Source organism: Eretmochelys imbricata, chromosome 3 (assembly GCF_965152235.1).
Source record: "Eretmochelys imbricata isolate rEreImb1 chromosome 3, rEreImb1.hap1, whole genome shotgun sequence".
Classification (NCBI taxonomy): Eukaryota; Metazoa; Chordata; order Testudines; family Cheloniidae; genus Eretmochelys; species Eretmochelys imbricata.
Window position 1 is genome coordinate 4,530,436 of NC_135574.1, and position 18,775 is coordinate 4,549,210.

General features: G+C 56.0%; 1 protein-coding gene across 1 annotated transcript; it reads left to right on the forward strand.

The window, feature by feature from the left end:
- Positions 1–1,442: 1,442 nt before the first annotated feature.
- Positions 1,443–17,672, forward strand: SCARA3 (scavenger receptor class A member 3). The gene is given in 6 exon segments (XM_077811489.1): positions 1,443–1,537; positions 1,539–1,732; positions 3,270–3,389; positions 10,270–10,368; positions 11,162–12,205; positions 17,242–17,672. Coding segments are annotated over 6 exon segments (1,983 nt in total).
- The last annotated feature ends 1,103 nt before the right edge of the window (positions 17,673–18,775 follow it).

The following is an 18,775-nucleotide window of genomic DNA, read 5'->3' on the forward strand; positions in this document are numbered from 1 at the left end:
TCTGGTGTTCTCCCCCTCTCTGATGAGTGGCTTTGGCCCAGCAGGGGTGCTTCTCATGGTTCATCTAGAGAGCGCTGCCTTAGCTAGAAATATAAATGCCTCCTATTCGAGCAGATACTTAGCACTTATCTTTATTGAGCTTCACAAAACATTCAGCTAGGGCAGCGTCTTGTCCCCACCAGTGACTGGTCCCAGCTGCTTCAGAGGAAGATGCAAGAAATGCCCTGGTGAGCAATTATGGAATAACTTGCCCAGAGGGGAAGTTTCTTCCCAACGTCCATCAGTCAGGGATTCCCCTGAAGCAGGAGAGTTTATATCCCTTATCCCTTTTTCTGTCCTGTCTAATGTATTGGGGTTATTCTCATTATCCATCTAAATGCACGAGCCTGCTAAGCCCTTGGACCCAGTGCTATCTTGTGGCAAGGAGTTCCACAGGTAGTGTGCATCATGGGAAAGCCAGTCCTGAGGCTGGGAGCAAGGCTGTGTCTCCTTGAGGGGGGGACCCAGACAGGGGTAAGGGGCCGGGGCTGAAGCCACAGCTGGGGGCGGGTGTGGGGCAAGGAGTGGAGCCCTGGGCAGGGGCTGGCAGCTGGGACCCCACATGCAGGGCCAAGAACTGAGCCCCAGCCGTGGGGCTGGGCGCGGGGCCCCAGGCCTGGGGCCAGCGGTAGGGGAGCGGGGCCAGCGGCCGGGGCCCCAGGAGCAGAGCCCCGGGCACAGGGCTGGTAGTGGGGCAGTCCCTGGGAGCAGAGGGCTGGGAGCGGGGGTGGGGCCGGCATGGGGCCAGCGAGCGGGGGCCAGCGGCCAGCGACTGAGACCCAAGCCCCACATGAGCTGAGGGGTTGGGGAGCAGAGTGTGGGCAGGGGTCCAGGAGCAGGGCATAGGGGCAGGAAGCACCTCCAGGTTTTATGCATGGAGCCAGCAGCTTGGGAGTGGGGCCAGTGGCCCCACATAAAACAAGGGGGTGCTGCAGCAACCCCTGCACCTCTACTTCTTGTGCATATGCTGGGAAAGCGTCTTGCTCTCAGTAACCTGGGGTCAAAGATGCACATGAGCCCGAGCGCTTTCCCCGCAGTCCGGGATAGGCTCCAGTGCATTGGAGTCAGGATCCCGGGATTAATCTAGCCCTTGATGGTTGCTAACAGGCCGAAGGGCTTTAGGACACAGCAGATGTCTACAGGCAGAAGAGCAATGCTGGGAACAGGACAGGCTCCTTCCCTGTTGCTGAGCCGAGCCCAACCAGTGGCTGGCAGGGAAACCTGTGGGACTGCAGCTGGCTCTAGCTAACTGCAGCTGCTGGGAACGTGCGTCACTTGTTTAGAAACAAAGCGGAGCTCGGACGGTGTGTTTTCCAACGCAGCCTGCCTGGGCGTCTTCCCGCTTTCCAAACCGCCTGGCTGGCCCGGGAGGAAGCTCGAGGGAACTGAGCCCAAAGGAGTTTATGGGAGAAAGGCCCAAAATAGATCGTAACCATGGACCCAGCTTTGCACCTTCCACCGCCAGCTGGCTTCTGCTGCCCCTACTCAGGCCGAGTGGCATCCACTGGAGCCCTTTGTAGAGTAAGGGGCTACGCAGGGTGGGGACGGATGGCACAGTCTGGCCCTCTGCCGTCACGGCTAGTGATTCCGTGGAGCAAAGTCAGGGAAAGCTCTGAAGCATCTGCCTGTCTTTCAGAAGAAGACCTCATTGGAGAAGACGAAGACATGCCATCCTTCAGATACAGACCAGACGGTGAGGGCACCGACCGGCCTGGGAAGTTCGGTGCATGCGAAGGCCCATCAGGTGTCGCCCACTCCATTCCCCGTGGTCAATGCAGGGATGCTCCCTAGATGCTCGCTCCACATGGCGAGGTCCCGAGGCTGTGACGTGCTGTATGGGGGAGAACTTTAATTAGCCCTGGTGCCCATAACTGAGGGGGAGGGAGGGAGGGAACCAGGGCCTTGTCTTGGGGAAGGGTGTGAAGAAGGCGAGCAGGTTTTGTTCCCTGAATGGTGGCCTTTTCCCTCTGCTGGCGGGCAGGTGTAGGAGAGCAGAGACAGGAGTAGCTTGTAGTGTCCGGAGTCGGGATGCGAAAGGACCCTGGGGTTCTCCAGCTCCCAGATTCACTCTCAGTCTGCACAGTTGCTGAGCCCTGGCTCGGGCTAGGCAGTCACGGAGGGGGGCTGCTGCCTATATGGCAGGGGGGTCCCTGTGAAGTCCCACCAGCCTGAGGCATCTGTCAGTACCATCACCTAATGGAAGGGCAGGGACTGCCCCAGGTCCTGTGCTCCGGGCTTGATGCTTGCTCTCTGGAGAAGGGAGCCCAGCCAGCTGGGTTCAGAGCCCTCGGCCAGCCCTGGAGAACCCCGATCTCTCCTCACTTTGGCTAGAGGAGGTGACTGAGGAGATGCTCAGGGCGGGCTCTGACAAGTGGGCTTCGGCCCTGGCTGGCTGGGACCCTAGGCTTGGGTTTTTGAAAGTTTTTAGGCACCTCAGGGTGCTTTTAAAAATCCCCCTCAGCACCCGGCTGCGTCTTGAGCTGCCCAAAAACCTGTACAAACCCGGCCCTCATCATGGCCAGGCAGGGGCAGAGCAAATGCATCCAGGCCTAGTCCTCGGCCCACCAGAGTCAGTGGGAGCCTTTCCATTGCTTTCAAAGGACGTTGGCCTCCAGCCCCGTGTCCTGTCCACCCCCAGCTAGCTAACCCCAGCATTGGTTGTGCCCCGGCCGGAGCGGGCAAACAGCTCCTACCCCAAAGCCTGGGCCGTGCCAACCCATGGGACTGTTATCCCAGAGTGGGCAACTGCAGGTTGCAGGGCAGGATCCTTGTTCATAGCCTTTGGAAGAGGGATGCGGGGGAGGGACTCTCTAAACGAAGGACACAGAGCCAGGAGGAGGCAGAAACACTGCGTTTTTCCTTTCTTTACCCTCTCTCCAGCTCTGCCGTTACCTCAGGCTCCCAGCCTGGCCTTTCTGCTGTCAGTACCAGAGGGGACCCAGGGAGATGCTCTTAGATCTGGTGGACAAAATGGGTTGATTTGTGGGGGACGTCCTTGATTCTACCCTCTGCTTAAAGAGATCCACCGGATGGCGCTGCGCGGCCAGCTGATGGGATGTAAATAGGGTTAGCTGCCCCAGAGCTCACAACCGGGAGGGCCGTGTGTGGCAGGGTGGGGGCGAACAGAGGGGCTTGAGGGGTGCATCCTTCCTGCCCATCTGCGGAGGGTGGACTCCAGGCCTCGTGCCCGAAAAGTCCAACTTTCCCTTCTCGCCTTTGTCCGTGTTCAGGCAGGACACGGACCAACTGCAGCCGGTGCCAGAAGAACCTGTCGCTCCAGACCTCCGTCAAAGGGCTGTACGTCTTCTGCGTCTTGCTGATCATCGCCGTGATGGTGCTGGCGTCCCTGGGTGAGCGCAGCCTCGGGGGACCTGACTCCCTTTTCCTTCCTGCCTGCCCCTCCCCAGGAAACACGAGCGGACCAGCGTAACACGGGATTTCCCTGCCTGGGAAACCCACCTGGTCACCATGGGGCTTGGAGGATTGTAATAATCGTGGTATTTAGCTCTTGAAATCCTCACATCACAAAGGTGGGGGGTGGGCGGGGGAGAAAGACAATCACCCCCATTTTACCCATGAGGAAACTGAGGCACAGAGGGGAAGTGACTTGCCCAAGCTCATGCAGTGGATCAGTGACAGAGCTGGACTAAAACCTGGGTCTCCTAACACTAGGGCCTGAGCCCCTCGCCTGCTCGGGTTAAGTATGCATGTGCACCCCTGACATCACTAGCAGATAGAATCCAAACCGCTTTGCTGTGTGTCATAGCCCCTCTACTGCTAACAGAGACTGCCCTTTGGCTATGGCAGCAGGGGCCTGGGCTTTGGGAGCAGAAGGCTCTGGGTGCTGTCCCCACTGCTGCTGTGAAGTTCTGAGTGTGGCCATATGCAGCCAGTCGTAAAGCCCAAGATTTGTTATGGTGTCTTTGTTCCCCCAACTGCTCCAGGAGCCACCCGTGGGTAACGGGGCTTGCTGCTGCAGGGATTTGTTATATGCTGCAGAGCCCTCATGCCATAGAGACATAAGAATGGCCATACTGGGTCAGACCAAAGGTCCATCTAGCCCAGTATCCGGTCTTCCGACAGTGGCCAATGCCAGGTGCCCCAGAGGGAACGAATGGACCAGGGAATCATCAAGTGATCCATCCTGTCGCCCATTCCCAGCTTCTGGCAAACAGAGGCTAGGGACACCATCCCTGCCCATCCTGGCTAATAGCCATTGATGGACCTGTCCTACATGAACTTATCTAGTTATTTTTTGAATCCCGTTATAGTCTTGGTATTCACAACATCCTCTGGCAAGGAGTTCCACAGGTTGACTGTGCGTTGTATGAAAAAATACTTCCTTTTGTTTGTTTTAAAATTGCTGCCTATTAATTTCATTTGGTGACCCCTAGTTCATAACAATGACCAGCTCCAATCCACTGCCTGAACACTCATAATTCAGTCCCACCCATCAGCCCTCTTATATCACAAGTGCTCCCCTTTGCCTCCTACCCTCACCATCTAGCTGTGTCTATTCCCTCGCTGTCCCTCAAGCCCTTGCAGGGCCAGGAAGAGAACCCAGGTCTCCAGTGCCCCGGGCACTAGACAAGCACCCGTCCAAACCAAGCCAGCATCCAACCCCCTCTCCATCCCCTGATTCTCAGCACAGAGCTCATGGTCTGAGACCCAGCGAGCATCCCAGCAGGGCACCGCTCACCAGTGAGCCCGGCATCTTGGTCTTCTTGTGGCTGCTTCTGTGGGAAAGCAGCATGGCTCCCCTGACCTGCAGCCCACTGGGGAGCAGAGATCCTGGAGACAATGCCCTGGAGAAATTCCGCAGTCGCAGAGTAGGTTTCTGCCTCCCACAACAAGCGAAGACCACCCACAGTCCCTCAGAGCCGTATGCCAGAAGTCTTGCCCGGGGAATCTCTTGTTTGGGACAGTGCCTTCGTGCCAGTTAAGCACAGTAATTGGCAGGGTGGTTTCCTTTCGGCTTGTTTTGCAGTGTTTTATTTTGGGCAGAGAGCTGCCAGATCCCAGAGCCCTGGGTATCGGAGGAACCTCTGCTTGAGCTCCGCTCTCTCACCAGCTGCGAGGAGCTAAGCATGGGTGGCCTGGAACAGCCCTCTCCTCCCTGCTCCATGGAAGTTCCTACACACCCTGGGCTTCTCCTCCTCCCCAGCTAGGATGGGCCACCAGAGCACAGGTCTTCTCCATGGATCCCTGCCATCTGGCTGGCCCACAGCACCAGGGGAGGGGAGACCTGCTGGGCTGGCCCTGCAGCACCAGCTGGCTGCCACGCTGACATGGTGAGGCAATCTTGCCATGCTGTGCGATGACTGCCCCACAGCCAGGCTGCCTGCAGAGACCGGCCGGCTGGACCTGACCCAGCTGCAGTCTGTGCTGATGCAGTACAGTGCCATCAGATAGGGCCTCATCCAGCACTGGGGTAAAGGGGCTTCCCCTTCCCTGGGCATCCCCGAGCAGGGGCCTGGCACATTCCTTGGGCTCCGAGAAGCTAGCGGGGGGCGGGGGCAAAGAGAGGCTAAATCCATTAACGATTGTGAAGAGCCCAGATACTGCGGTGATGGGGGCCCTGCAGGTACCTGCGAGAGATTAGATAGAACAAACAAGTTGTTTTGTCACAGATGATGGGGCCAAACCAAGAGCTGGATCCAAACTCACCACCTTCGCCGTAGAACTGCATCCACTTACAGGGAAGCTGCTCCCGCGGGCATCAGGGTGGGAGCTGGGAACACAGGCCTGGCCGGGCCCATCTGGGTCATCGAGTCTTCTCCTGGGCCTCCCCATCCTGGAATCCCATTTGTACAGTTGACAAGCTCCGTCTTCAGCCCAGCTAGGTTGTTAATCCCATGTCTCTGCAATGGGCCAAACCAGAACCTAGCACCCGCAGCCTGGGGGGCGCCTATTCCCAGATCTGAACCTGAACACGCCCAGTCAGGGGCTGAGTCAATGGTCAGACTTAACGCGCTTGAGACAGCGCTTCGGGCTGGGACCTCTGATCCAAACCCAGAACCTCTCCTGACCCTGTCTGCCCGCCAGCACCCGTCCCTTCTCCGCTGGCCTGCAGAGCCCTGGTGCAGCAGCTCAACGAATGCCCCAGCGTAGGTGACCTTTCCCTGGTCCATGACCTTTCCCTTTCCAAACTCCTGAAGAAGGGTTGGCTTCCCTTGGCGGGTCTGATTCCCGCCCGCTCTGGGCTCCTTGCCCACCCCGCACTCCAGAGCAGCAGGAGGCTAGTGTCGTTTTAGCCTTTGGCTGCCGCTCCCATTTGTCATCCCGTGAAAATTGCCTCCATAATCAGGTTTGGACGGGAAGAGGCCCACCACAGAGCCATGATACGGGAGAAGCTCTTGGCAAAGGGAGGTGATGTGGGAGACAGCGTTTCTGCAAAGCTGACACATGGGTTGGCGCGCTTGGCAAGGGTTGGAAACGCCAGGTGGTCCTTTGTAGAAATAGCATGAGTGGGCCAGACCCCAGCTGGTACAAAGTGGCCGAGCGCTGTTGACTTCCACGCAGCTCCCCCCGATTTCCACCGGCTGAGGGTGCAGCCCCGTCAATCCCACCCACCCAAAGGATTCGAGCAAATCCTTTCCAATGCTGGCTCCGCTTTCTCCTCCCCTTGTTACGCTCCAGCAACGGCTGGCCGCTCCAGCGCCTTGGAAGGTTTCCCGCATGTCCAGCGCCCATTACAAATAGACATTCTCTGGTCACGTTCATCGCTTGTAAATTACATCTGGGAGGAAATCAGCAGAGGGAGATGGATGGGGAGCCGCCGCTGCTCCCACTGGAAAGTGAGCAGCACCCAGCATGGAAATGGCTCTTGCCCCCGGGGGCCAATATTCACACACACACACACACACACGCACACCCCTGCTCTCTCTTAACCACGAACGTGGTCTGGATCATGTCTGTGTTGAGCTGCGCAGACCCCGGTGCCCATCCCCAGTGGCTGATCCGATTGCAGGGTCAGACCTGCCTTGGTAAGAAAGGCAGAGGGGAGAGGAAGAATCTGCCCCAGGTTTCGGGTTAGGCAGATTCTCATGCTTCAGAGCTTCTGCTGGTCACCTGCAGGGGTCAGGAAGGGCTATTTTCCCCCTCAGTGTATTCTGGTTTGGGTTTTTTTGTCTCCTTCCTCTGAAGCCGCAGGTTTGGCCACGGCTGGCGAGAGGTTTTGTGGGCAGGAGTTGGGTGGGGCTAGTTGCCTGGGATACACAAGAGGTCAGGTAGCTGATCCGGTGATCCCTTCTGGCCTTAGGCTCTAGGATGGGTGGGATGAGAGATTTCCAGGTCAGAAGTGGCCTTAGACCGTAAGATCCTCTGGGCACAGATGTTGAGCTTCATGCCAGCACCAAGCAGGTGCCCAGTGCCACCATCCTGATTTACATCACTGTGCACTGGTGTCATGAGGACTTGTCTCTCTGTTTAGTGCCCGGTGCTCTTGGGGGGGCTACAGAAGCATCCCTCATTCCCTGGGGGTTGCTCAGCTCCTGCGGAAAAGCAAGCCGATTCGGAAAGCTCCTTGTGCAGAGGGCAGGGTTCTATCGACTTGCGGTCCTTATGTGGCACTGGAATGGGGTCACCACTCACCACCAGCACATCTAGGTTGGGGGGTGTCGCTCCGGCCATGTCAGGTGCCCCCTGGCTGCTTGGCGCTTGCTCCGCAATAGCCTTTCTGCAGGTAATTTCGCCCTCCGGCCAGCCCATCACTTAGACCACCCCTTCCGGGGTTACAAAGTCCAACCAGATTCCTGCCCAAATGCTGGTGCCAGCCGGTGTTCAACCCTTCTAGCTCTGTACCATTGCACCAGTGGCTGGCAGGGGTACCCAGGCCTGCATGCTACATGGGTTCCAGCCAAGGCCCTTAGCCCCATCCCTGTTTCCTTGGGCTCCTTCCCTATCTTCTCTCCCCTGCTTCTGGGTTCACCACTGGAGCCTTCCCCACTCCCCATAGCTACTACTTCCCCCCTCCTGGCTACTGGCCAGATGCCTTACTCCAGGGCAGGATCCCCGGACTTACCCTCCTGCTGCGTTTCCTCCTCTTCCTGGATGCCTCTTGGAGCAACTGCAGGCCCCTTCTGCTTTCAGCCTCTTGGCTTTATGGTGCTGGCCCAGCCCTTCCCCGGCTGGGTTTTGCTCTCAGTTAGCCCTGGCCCTCCCTCTCTCAGGTGCCACCAGGTAACCTAACTGGTTTCTCAGGCCCTTGCTAACTCTGTCAGGATTGGTGTGGGGTGCACACCCCATCCCAGGCGCTCATCACCCTGGTATCACAGCACCTCACAATCTTTATCCTCACTACCCCTCTGTGAGGCAGGGCAGGGCTGCGATCACCATTGTACAGATGGGGAAACTGAGGCACAGAGCGATTGAGTGACTCTCCTGAGGTCACGCAGGGAGTCTACAGCTGAGCAGGGACTTGTACCCAGGTCTCCCCAGTCCTAGACTGGTGGCCTAACCACTGGACCAGCCTTTCTCTTGTGGGACCTGCAGTGCATTTGGCTTTGAATTGAATAATAAATAATTCTTCATCTTAAATACTGTATCCAGCTCTGGTTGCCCCATCTCAAAAAAGATATATTAGAATTGGGAAAAGTACAGAGAAGGACAACAAAAATGATTGAGGGTATGTAACACCTTCCATGTGCAGAGAGACGTTAAAGACTGGGACTTTTCAGCTTGGAAAAGAGATGACTAAGGGGGGATATGATGGAGGTCTATAAAATGATGACTGGTGTGGAGAAAGTGAGTAATGAGGTGTTATTTACCCCTTCATGTAACACAAAAACCAAGGCTCCCCCAATTAAATTAACAGACACCAGGCTTAAAACAAACTCAAGGAAGTACTTCATCACATAACGCACAGTCAACCTGTGGAACTCATTGCCAGAGGATGTTGTGACGGCCAGAAGTATAACTGGGTGAAAAAAAGAACTAGGTAAATTTATGGAGGATAGGACCATCAATGGCTATTAATCAAAATGGTCAGGGGGCAATGCCACGCTCTGGGTGTCCCTAGACCTCCAACTGCCAGTAGCTGGAGCTGGACGATGGATCACTCAGTAATTGCCCTGTTCTGTTCTGTTCATTTCCCCTGAAGCATCTGGCACCGGCCACTATCAAAAGACAGAATACTGGGCTAGATGGACCATAGGTCTGACTTAATATGGTAGTTCTTATATTCTATGTTCTTAATCTCATCACAAAAAGATATCAAGTTAGCTTGACAGGATCTATTTTCCGTAAAAACCCATGCTGATTGGCATTAATGACATTACCCTCTTTTATTTTTTTATTAATCGAGTCCCATATCAGCTGCTCCATTGTCTTCCCTGGAATCGATGTCCGGCTGACTGGCCTATAAATATCTGGGTCATCCCATTTGTCCTTTTTAGCTATTGGCCTGACATTAGATTTCTTCCAGTCTTCTGGAACTTCCTCAGTGTTACAAGACTTATTGAAAATCTACATTAGTGGTCCAGTGAGCTCCTCAGCCAGCTCTTTTAAAACTCTTGGACCCGCTGATTTAGAAATGTAAACTTTTGAAGCTGCTGTTTAACATCCTCCTGAGATACTAGTGGAATGGAAAGAGTGTTATCATATGTTGAGATTGCATTGTCTGCTTTTTCCTCAAATACAGAATATAAATATTTATTGAACACTTCTGCCTTTTTTACGTTACTATTGACAGTTCTACCATTTCCATCTAGTAATGGACCAATACCATTGTCAGGATTCTTTTTGTTCCTAATATACTTAGAAAACTCCTTATTGTCCTTAACTCTGCTGGCCATGGATTTCTCCATGTGTCCCTTTGCGTCCCTTATCATTGTTCTCCAATACCTAGCTTATGATTTATTTTCATTACTGTCAACTTCCACTTTCTTCCATTTCTTATATATTCAAAAGATTAGAGGTCAGGACTTTAGCTGGTGTAAATGTATGCCAGCTGGGCATCTGACCCCATTGATTTAAATAGAGCTATGCTTATTTACACCAGAGAGGAATCTGGCCCCATTGAGTTCAGAGGAGCTTCATCAGTTTCTAACAGCTGGGGATTTGGCCCAAAATGTCTGCTAATGCTAAAACCGACTAACAGCTCTTTCTATTGGAAGAGAATCCATTTCGGACAAATTGGTTTCCAGAAAAATATCATTATTCACTCACTTTACCTAGAAGAGCTGAAAGCACAGACCACCCCCCATATTCCCATCTCTCTCTTCCCCGCAGTCTTTAAGAAGGTCAATTCCATAGCCGATGACATCAGCTCGACCCAGACTTACTATGAGAAGAAGATCGTGTCTGTCCAGGAGAACCTCCAGGAGCTCGGTGAGTGTTCTGATCCCCACGGAGCACTGGCCCCGTTATATCTCCTTACCATGGGCTGCGAACCCTCGGGCAGCAGAGTAGCCCTTGGAGTTCAGGGACTTTGCGGGGTCACTACTCAGATGGGATTAGGGGGGTTGGTGGTCAATGGTGCAAGCACCGCATGGGAAGGGCAATTCTGCTGCCAGTCAGCTGGGTGGAAGCTGCTGTTTGCTCTAGCAGTTGGAAGGGGGCTGGTGCAGGGAAGGTCTTACAGAGCCTTCAGTGTGAGCCTCTATCCTGACTGGAGAAAGAACTAGGAGGAAGTCCGAGGGGGAGGAGGGAAGGCCTACATCTCTCCCACAATTTCCTTGTAAAAGTTCCTGTAGGAAATATGGGAAAGCTGGATCATAATAATCCTGAGCACACTCTATGGGTTGATGGCAAAGTGTGTTCCAAAGGCAGGTTAAGTATCACTATCCTTGTTTTACATGTGGGGGAAACTGAGGCACATAGTGATAGGTGACTTGCCCAAAGCTGTGCAGGGAGTCAGTGTCAGAGCTGGGATTAGAACCCAGGCAGTCCTGGTTCTTGGGCCTCCCCCACTGTAGAGATCTGTAGTTTGCCCACATGTGGCTTAGCCGTACCTGTGTCCAACTAGTAGGAATCCCAGAGCACATGGGGAGAAGAACGTGTTGTGGAGAGAGCCTCGCAGACACCGGGGTCTAGTCCGAGGGGGATGTGTCCATTCTCCACAGCTGACTTGTGTGTCGTTGCTTGGCGCACAGCATGACAGAGCTATGTATCTCTCGTTCAGATCAGAAATCCTCGGGGAACTGCTCCTTTTGCCACGACACAAGGCAGCTGGGGCAGGAGATAAGCAAGTTGCAGGAAGAGCTGGAGGAGATTCAGAAGATGCTCTTGGTCCAGGAGATCCTGCTGGACCGGACCTCGCAGAGTTACCAGCAGCTCTCATCCACCAGCAGCAAGATCACCAGTGAGATGGACGGCTGCTCATTCTCCATCCGGCAGGTCAACCAGACCTTGGGGCATTTCCTAGCCCAGGTGAGAGGCTGGCAGGCGGCCACCTCGGCTCTGGATGACTCCCTGAAGGGGCTGCTGCAGGAGCGGTACGACGTCAAGGCGGTGGTGGAGCAGATGAACTTCACGGTGGGGCAGACCTCGGAGTGGATCCACACCATCCAGCGGAAGATGGACGAGGAGACGCTGACACTGCAGAAGGTCGTGACCGAGTGGCAGAACTACACCCGGCTCTTCGGAAGCTTGAGGGCCACCTCCTCCAAGACCAGCGAGCTGGTCAAGAGCATGCAGGCCAGCCTGAGCTTGGCCTCGCAGAGGATCAGCCAGAACTCAGAAGGCATGCATGACCTGGTGTTACAGGTGATGGGGCTCCAGCTGCAGCTGGATAATATCTCCTCCTTCCTGGACGACCACGAGGAGAACACGCACGACCTGCAGTACCACACCCGGTACACGCAGAACCGGACGGCGGAGCAGTTCGAGACCCTGGAGGGGCGCATGACCTCCCACGAGATCGAGATCAGCACCATCTTCACCAACATCAACGCCACAGACAGCCACGTGCACAGCATGCTCAAGTACCTGGACGACGTGCGGCTCTCCTGCACCTTGGGCTTCCACTCCCACGCCGAGGAGCTGTATTACCTGAACAAGTCCGTCAGCCTGATGCTGGGCACCACGGACCTGCTGAGGGAGCGGTTCAGCCTGCTCAGCGCCCGGCTGGACTTCGACATCCGCAACCTGTCCATGGTCATGGAGGAAATGAAAGTGGTGGACGTCAGGCACGGGGAGATCCTGCGCAACGTCACCATCTTACGAGGCGAGTTGCACGTGGGTACATCCTGGCCGGGGCTCGAACCCGGGACTGCCAGCGGCGAAGGACCAGGCCCCTGGGGTGGAAGAAGTAGCAAGCTCATAAAGCTCTTCTGTGGTGGTGACCCACGCGAGTGTGTGTGCGTTCACCAGGGAGCCCAGAGGGGAAACTGAGGCAGCAGACAGGTGACCCAAATGGGGGAGCTAGCTCTTGTTCTGTGTCTGAATGGGAGGATTTTGGCTGCAGACAGGGGCTTTTGGAGGTATCTTGGGCCACTGGTTCAACCACAAAAATCTCAGGGCCGTGATTTCAGAAGTGATGAGGGATCTTTGGTGCTTGACAGCAGACACTTGAAGGGGCCTGGTTTTCAGTGGTGGGGAGGGGGCTCAGCGCTTGCCGGCCCCTTTATGGTGTCTCCAGCCGGGCTCCCCACAGCCCTAGCCGCTGTGACGTGCTCGGCCCCGGGCAGCTGGGGTAACCGCTGCTGCTGCTGTGGGTGCCATCGCGAGGGAAGAGTGGCACCCACCGCACCGAGGGAAACCACGGCCTGCCAGCGCCCTGGTGAAAACAGGGCTGGAGCCCACACGTCACAAACACACACACCTCGCAATGCACCTCCCCCACCCTCCACTCCCCACCAAGAGACACTCACCCCCACACCGTAACACACACACCTCGCCCTGCACCTCCCCACCCTCCACTCCTCACCAAGAGACACTCACCCCCACACCGTAACACACACACCTCACCCTGCACCTCCCCACCCTCCACTCCCCACCAAGAGACACTCACCCCCACACCGTAACACACACACCTCGCCCTGCACCTCCCCACCCTCCACTCCCCACCAAGAGACACTCACCCCCACACCGTAACACACACCTCGCAATGCACCTCCCCCACCCTCCACTCCTCACCAAGAGACACTCACCCCACACCGTAACACACACACCTCGCCCTGCACCTCCCCACCCCTCCACTCCCCACCAAGAGACACTCACCCCCACACCGTAACACACACACCTCGCCCTGCACCTCCCCACCCCTCCACTCCTCACCAAGAGACACTCACCCCCACACCGTAACACACACCTCGCCCTGCACCTCCCCACCCCTCCACTCCTCACCAAGAGACACTCACCCCCACACCGTAACACACACACACACATCACAACGCATCCTCACATCCAACCCTCTCTCCCCTCTACACCCATATACACTCACCTACCCACCATAACACACACATACCTCATCACAACGCATCCCCCCACAGCTCCAACCCCCTCTCCCCTGCACACCCATGTACAAACAGTCACATACCATAACACACACATCACAACGCATCCCCACACCCAACCCCCTCTCCCCTTCATACCTATATACCCTCACCCAGACACCGTAACACACACATCACAATGCACCTCCAACCAACACCCTCTCCCCTCTACACCCATATACACTTACCTACATACCATAACGTACACACAATCACAATACATCCCCACACCCTACCCACTCTCCTCTCCACATCCACATCCACTCACCCACACACTGTAACACACACATCACAACACATCCCCCTGCTCCCAACATCCTCTCCCCTCTACACCCATATATACTCACCCATACACCATAACACCCCCCCCCCCAGTCACAAAGCATCCCCCCCACACCTCCAACACCATTGGCTCTGGGCCGCTGATGCTGTCTTGCCTGCCCTCCGGGCTGCCTCTGGAGGGAAGATGGATTATCCTTGATTATGGGATGTGCAGAGCGCGGGCTGGGCTGGCTGCGTGCCCGGCTCTGCAAGGACACCACGAGACACGGCCGCAGGGCTCTCTCTCGGCCGTGGCCCACCCAGCCCTGCCAGACTTGGAGGCATTCATGGACCGACCTCAGCTGCATCCTTACTGGGTTGCCCGCTCCTCTGCTGTCATAGATTCATAGATTCATAGATATTTAGGTCAGAAGGGACCATTATGATCATCTAGTCTGACCTCCTGCACAACGCAGGCCACAGAATTTCACCCACCACTCCTACAAAAAAAACCTCACACCTATATCTGTGCTATTGAAGTCCTCAAATTGTAGTTTAAAGACCTCAAGGAGCAGAGAATCCTCCAGCAAGTGACCCGTGCCCCATGCTACAGAGGAAGGCGAAAAACCTCCAGGGCCTCTTCCAATCTGCCCTGGAGGAAAATTCCTTCCCGACCCCAAATATGGCGATCAGCTAAACCCTGAGCATATGGGCAAGATTCATCAGCCAGATACTACAGAAAATTCTTTCCCAGAAAATTCTTTCCCAGGTAACTTGGATCTTACCCCATCTAAAACCCATCACAGGCCATTGGGCCTATTTACCGTGAATATTTAATTACCAAAACCATGTTATCCCATCATACCATCTCCTCCATAAACTTATCGAGTTTAATCTTAAAGCAAGATAGATCTTTTGCCCCCACTACTTCCCTCGGAAGGCTATTCCAAAACTTCACTCCTCTGATGGTTAGAAACCTTCGTCTAATTTCTAATCTAAATTTCCTAGTGGCCAGTTTATATCCATTTGTTCTTGTGTCCACATTGGTACTGAGTTTAAATAATTCCTCTCCCTCTCTGGTATTTATCCCTCTGATATATTTATAGAGAGCAATCATATCTCCCCTCAGCCTTCTTTTAGTTAGGCTAAACAAGCCAAGCTCCCTGAGTCTCCTTTCATAAGACAAGTTTTCCATTCCTCGGATCATCCTAGTAGCCCTTCTCTGTACCTGTTCCAGTTTGAATTCATCCTTCTTAAACATGGGAGACCAGAACTGCACACAGTACTCCAGGTGAGGTCTCACCAGTGCCTTATATAACGGTACTAAAACGGCCTCCTGCTGTTCACCCGGCTTCCTCTCTCTTCCCGTCCCCAGTTTTATCATGCCCCATGCGGTCACTCGAATGGCCCTGTCTCCGGCAAGGGGGCCAGGCCTGGGACCTTCCCCATCCACCGGCAGCTCATCTATTAGCAAACCACCTATGTCTAGCCGGTCATTTGTGTTGTAGGGCGCTCATTTGTCAATGACCCTGCTCACTCTCCTCCCTCCTCCCCGATCAGGGCTGGCTCCTTTAATTAAGATAATTCGCCCTGGCCAGCAGCTGGCTTCCCTGTTATTACCCTCCCCGCGAGTGCCCCCTAGTGCCCCAAAGCGTGTGTTGCAGCCCCTCACTCCCCGTATTAAATCAGCACTGGACCATCTCAGCCAAGCCTCTGTCCCGTCCTTCCCCCGGGGTCTGATTGAGCGATGTCTCCTGGGTTTTCTAACGACTGCGGGATTGATCACGTGGGGGTGAGCTTAGCAGCGTCACGGGCCGCTGGAGTGACGGGCTTGTCGAGCGTGTGTTGGCTTCGTCCCTCCTGTAGCTGCCCTGCTTGCAGGATAATAGCCTATTACTGCTGCCTCCCAGGGGAGCTACCCCGTCACCTCGGGCAGCGGCAGCTCTGAATTCTGAAGCCACGGCCCATTTCAGGTCTGCCGTGTCTTGCTCTGTGATGAGGGGGGTCTGACCCACATAGGGGTGCTATAAATAACATTATCATCTATATCCAACCCCTGCCCAAGCAGCTACAGAGCCCTCCCTCCCCATCTCCTGCCCCCCCCCCCCCACTGGACAAGTGCCTAGGCCCAGTCTCCCACCTCAAACCCTTCCCCAGCCTAGTCACTATTCCCCCAGCTGTACAGACAGACTTCCAAACCCCGCCTTCCAGCTGTTGCATGTTCCCCCGCACCCCGGCCCCAGCTCTCCTGCCTCCCCCTGCTGCCGAGCCAGCCCCCACTCTCCTATTGAGCGCTGAGCCTGGGTGCCTTTTGGAAAGCGCTTTGGGAACCTGCTGGGCGAAAGCCAGGGCATAGGAATTACTTTAGCGACCATTGAAATGCAGCCACCTCTGGGATGGAGCACAGCAGCTAGTTGGCAACACACTGCAGCCAGGGCAAGAGAAAGCTGCAGGAAGGAGTATAGAGAGGGAGAACATTGCCCATGCTGGAATTTGGCCAGGACGCCCAGGGTGCTCCAGCACCGGGGAACCTCCTATTGACATCCCATATTAGCTAACCCCCCTCTAGCAGCATGTTGCAGTCCAGAGACAGAGCACGCCTCTAGTGCTTAGAGGTGAAGGGGGAGCAAGGGTTAATCCCAGCTTCCCAGAGAGCAGGAAGCCTCCCTGGCACAAACACACCCAGCTCTCCCGGCTGCCATTCTTGTTGCTGTGGTCCTGTTATGGAAAAAGGGAGCAATGCAAAACAAGCTGTGGACCTGGCAGGGCCGGGCAGTAGGTGCAGTTCCTCCCACAAAGCCCCTAGCTTCAGACAGTGCCTCGCTGTGTGTCCGTCTGCTGGCAGGGCCACTTGAGTCAACACATGACGGCATCTCTAATGGGCAGGGAGGGTAAACAGGAGGAGCTGGCAGGGGATGGGCACCTGGCGCCTTCCCTTGGCTCCTGCTGGTGGACTTCTCCATGTGGTTCCCAAGGGATGCCAGTCAATTCCACAACAGTCTCCCCCAGCTGGAGATGGGACAATTACTCAGACACCAGCCATTTCCTGGGAGCTGGACGATTAACCCCAACGATTCTGGCGGAGGGTCAACCCGCTCTCCAAACCCTGGGGCGGGGAGCAGGGGCAGGAAAGATGCTTCCCTCCCTGGGTGCGTTGGCTAGGCTCCCTCTCTTCTGTGACATTGAGCAGGGTTAGGATGGGGTAGGCATCTCCCATGTGATTCGTGCCCATGGACTTTGGTCCTTCGTTGCCTTAATGTGTCACCTGCCTGGGGTGGGGCGGGGGGGTCTCCAGCTGCAGAGCTCAGTGCTGTCCAGTGGCATGCCCCTTGCGGGGCAGGAGGACCACTCAGGCTCCCATTGCCAGGACACTGTAACCAAGGTAACTCTGGTTAACAATGCTCTGCCCTCCCCACCTGTTCCTTTCATGTTGCCTGGATACTGTAACCCAGGTAACACTGGTTAACGATGTTCTGCACTCACCACTTGATCCTTTCCCCCGCAGGTGTGCCTGGCCTCCCTGGACCCAGAGGACTCAAAGGCGACATGGGAGTGAAGGGGCCCGCAGGAAGAAAGGGGGAGAAGGGTGATGCAGGGGGCCTGGGCTCTCCTGGCCCACAGGGCTCCAGAGGACCTCCAGGCATCCCAGGCCCTCAAGGCGAGAGGGGACCTATTGGCGTGAAAGGCGTGCCGGGCTTTAAAGGTGCTAAGGGCAGCTTTGGGCAAGCTGGCCTCAAAGGACAGATGGGCCTGAAAGGCGACATAGGCCCTCAGGGGCTGGAGGGAGCTCCAGGGCCAGTGGGTCCAGCAGGGCCACAAGGGAAGCCAGGGATCCCAGGGAAGCCAGGGTCACCAGGCCAGCTTGGGCCACCGGGTCCGAAGGGAGACCCCGGCGTGCGTGGGCCCCCAGGCTTACCGGGGCCGCCGGGTGTCTAAGCCAGCCCCACCCGCAGCCCTGCCCTACGGGACGCTGGCCCAGCTGGGACGGGGAGGGGAGGTCTCTGCAGTGCTGAGTAAATGTGCCATCTGGCTGGAGGCGCATCCCAAGGTCTGTCACCAGCATCCCCCTGGCCCTACAGGAGACCCCCCACATCCCTCCCGGGACGTCCTGCCTGAGCAGAGACGCTGGGATCCCCGCTCACTGTTAGGACCTGGATCCATGCTGACCTGCACAGTGCCCCCAGCAGCCAGCACCCGTTGTTCGTTCACATGCCCTCAGAGACAGCCAAGGGCAGCACGGCCCCCCCCCGGATGGGAAACCAGCGCTGTCCACGTCCTGCCCTTCCCTTTCCAAGATCCTGCTTGTTCCTGTTTGACCCAGACACGCGGGGATGTTTGAAAGGCAAAGAGCTAAATCTTCGTGTGTCAATGGGAGTGCGTGTGTGTGTGAGAGAGACTCTGGCTTCGGGACTCTGGTAGGCCTTGCCAAGAATGCACTGGGCTTTGCCCTGCTGCTGGGATCTGGGGAGCTGGGCCCAAGCAGGTTTCCCATGTCTCCCTTTCGCTGGCAGAGCCTGGGCGTTTTGCTGCCTGGCACAGATGGACGTGCCTCCAGTTGCATCATTGCCTTGGTTTCCATCATCCACTTCTTTCCCTGCAGCCTCTGCTCCAGACCTCGCTCACTGCAAGTGGGTCTGGGCACCGCGCTCTCATGCCACAGCTGGTCGGGGCCATCCCTGAGCATCCCACAGTTCTGTATTCGGACACTTCGATTCTCCCTCCTGACCCGCACGGCAGCCAGTTGGGCTTGGTCCAGGTGGCCTCAGCTGTCGGTACCCTGGTTCAGCTCCTGGTAGGCAGAGGCCCATGGCACCATCGCCCGCCATCTCAGATGGCACCCTCCCTGGCCGCTTGCGATAGAGGGGCCAAGGATCGAATGATCCCTGGAATCCCTGCTCCCCGTGAAAAGGGTTCCCTCTAAGTCAGGATCGAGGGATTTGGGGAGCAGACACTGTGCCCTAGGCAGCCAAGCCAGCAGGCTCCAAATTCCCGTGTAAAACCTCCAGCCCCTTTGCATCGAGAGCCCCTAAGAAGGATGC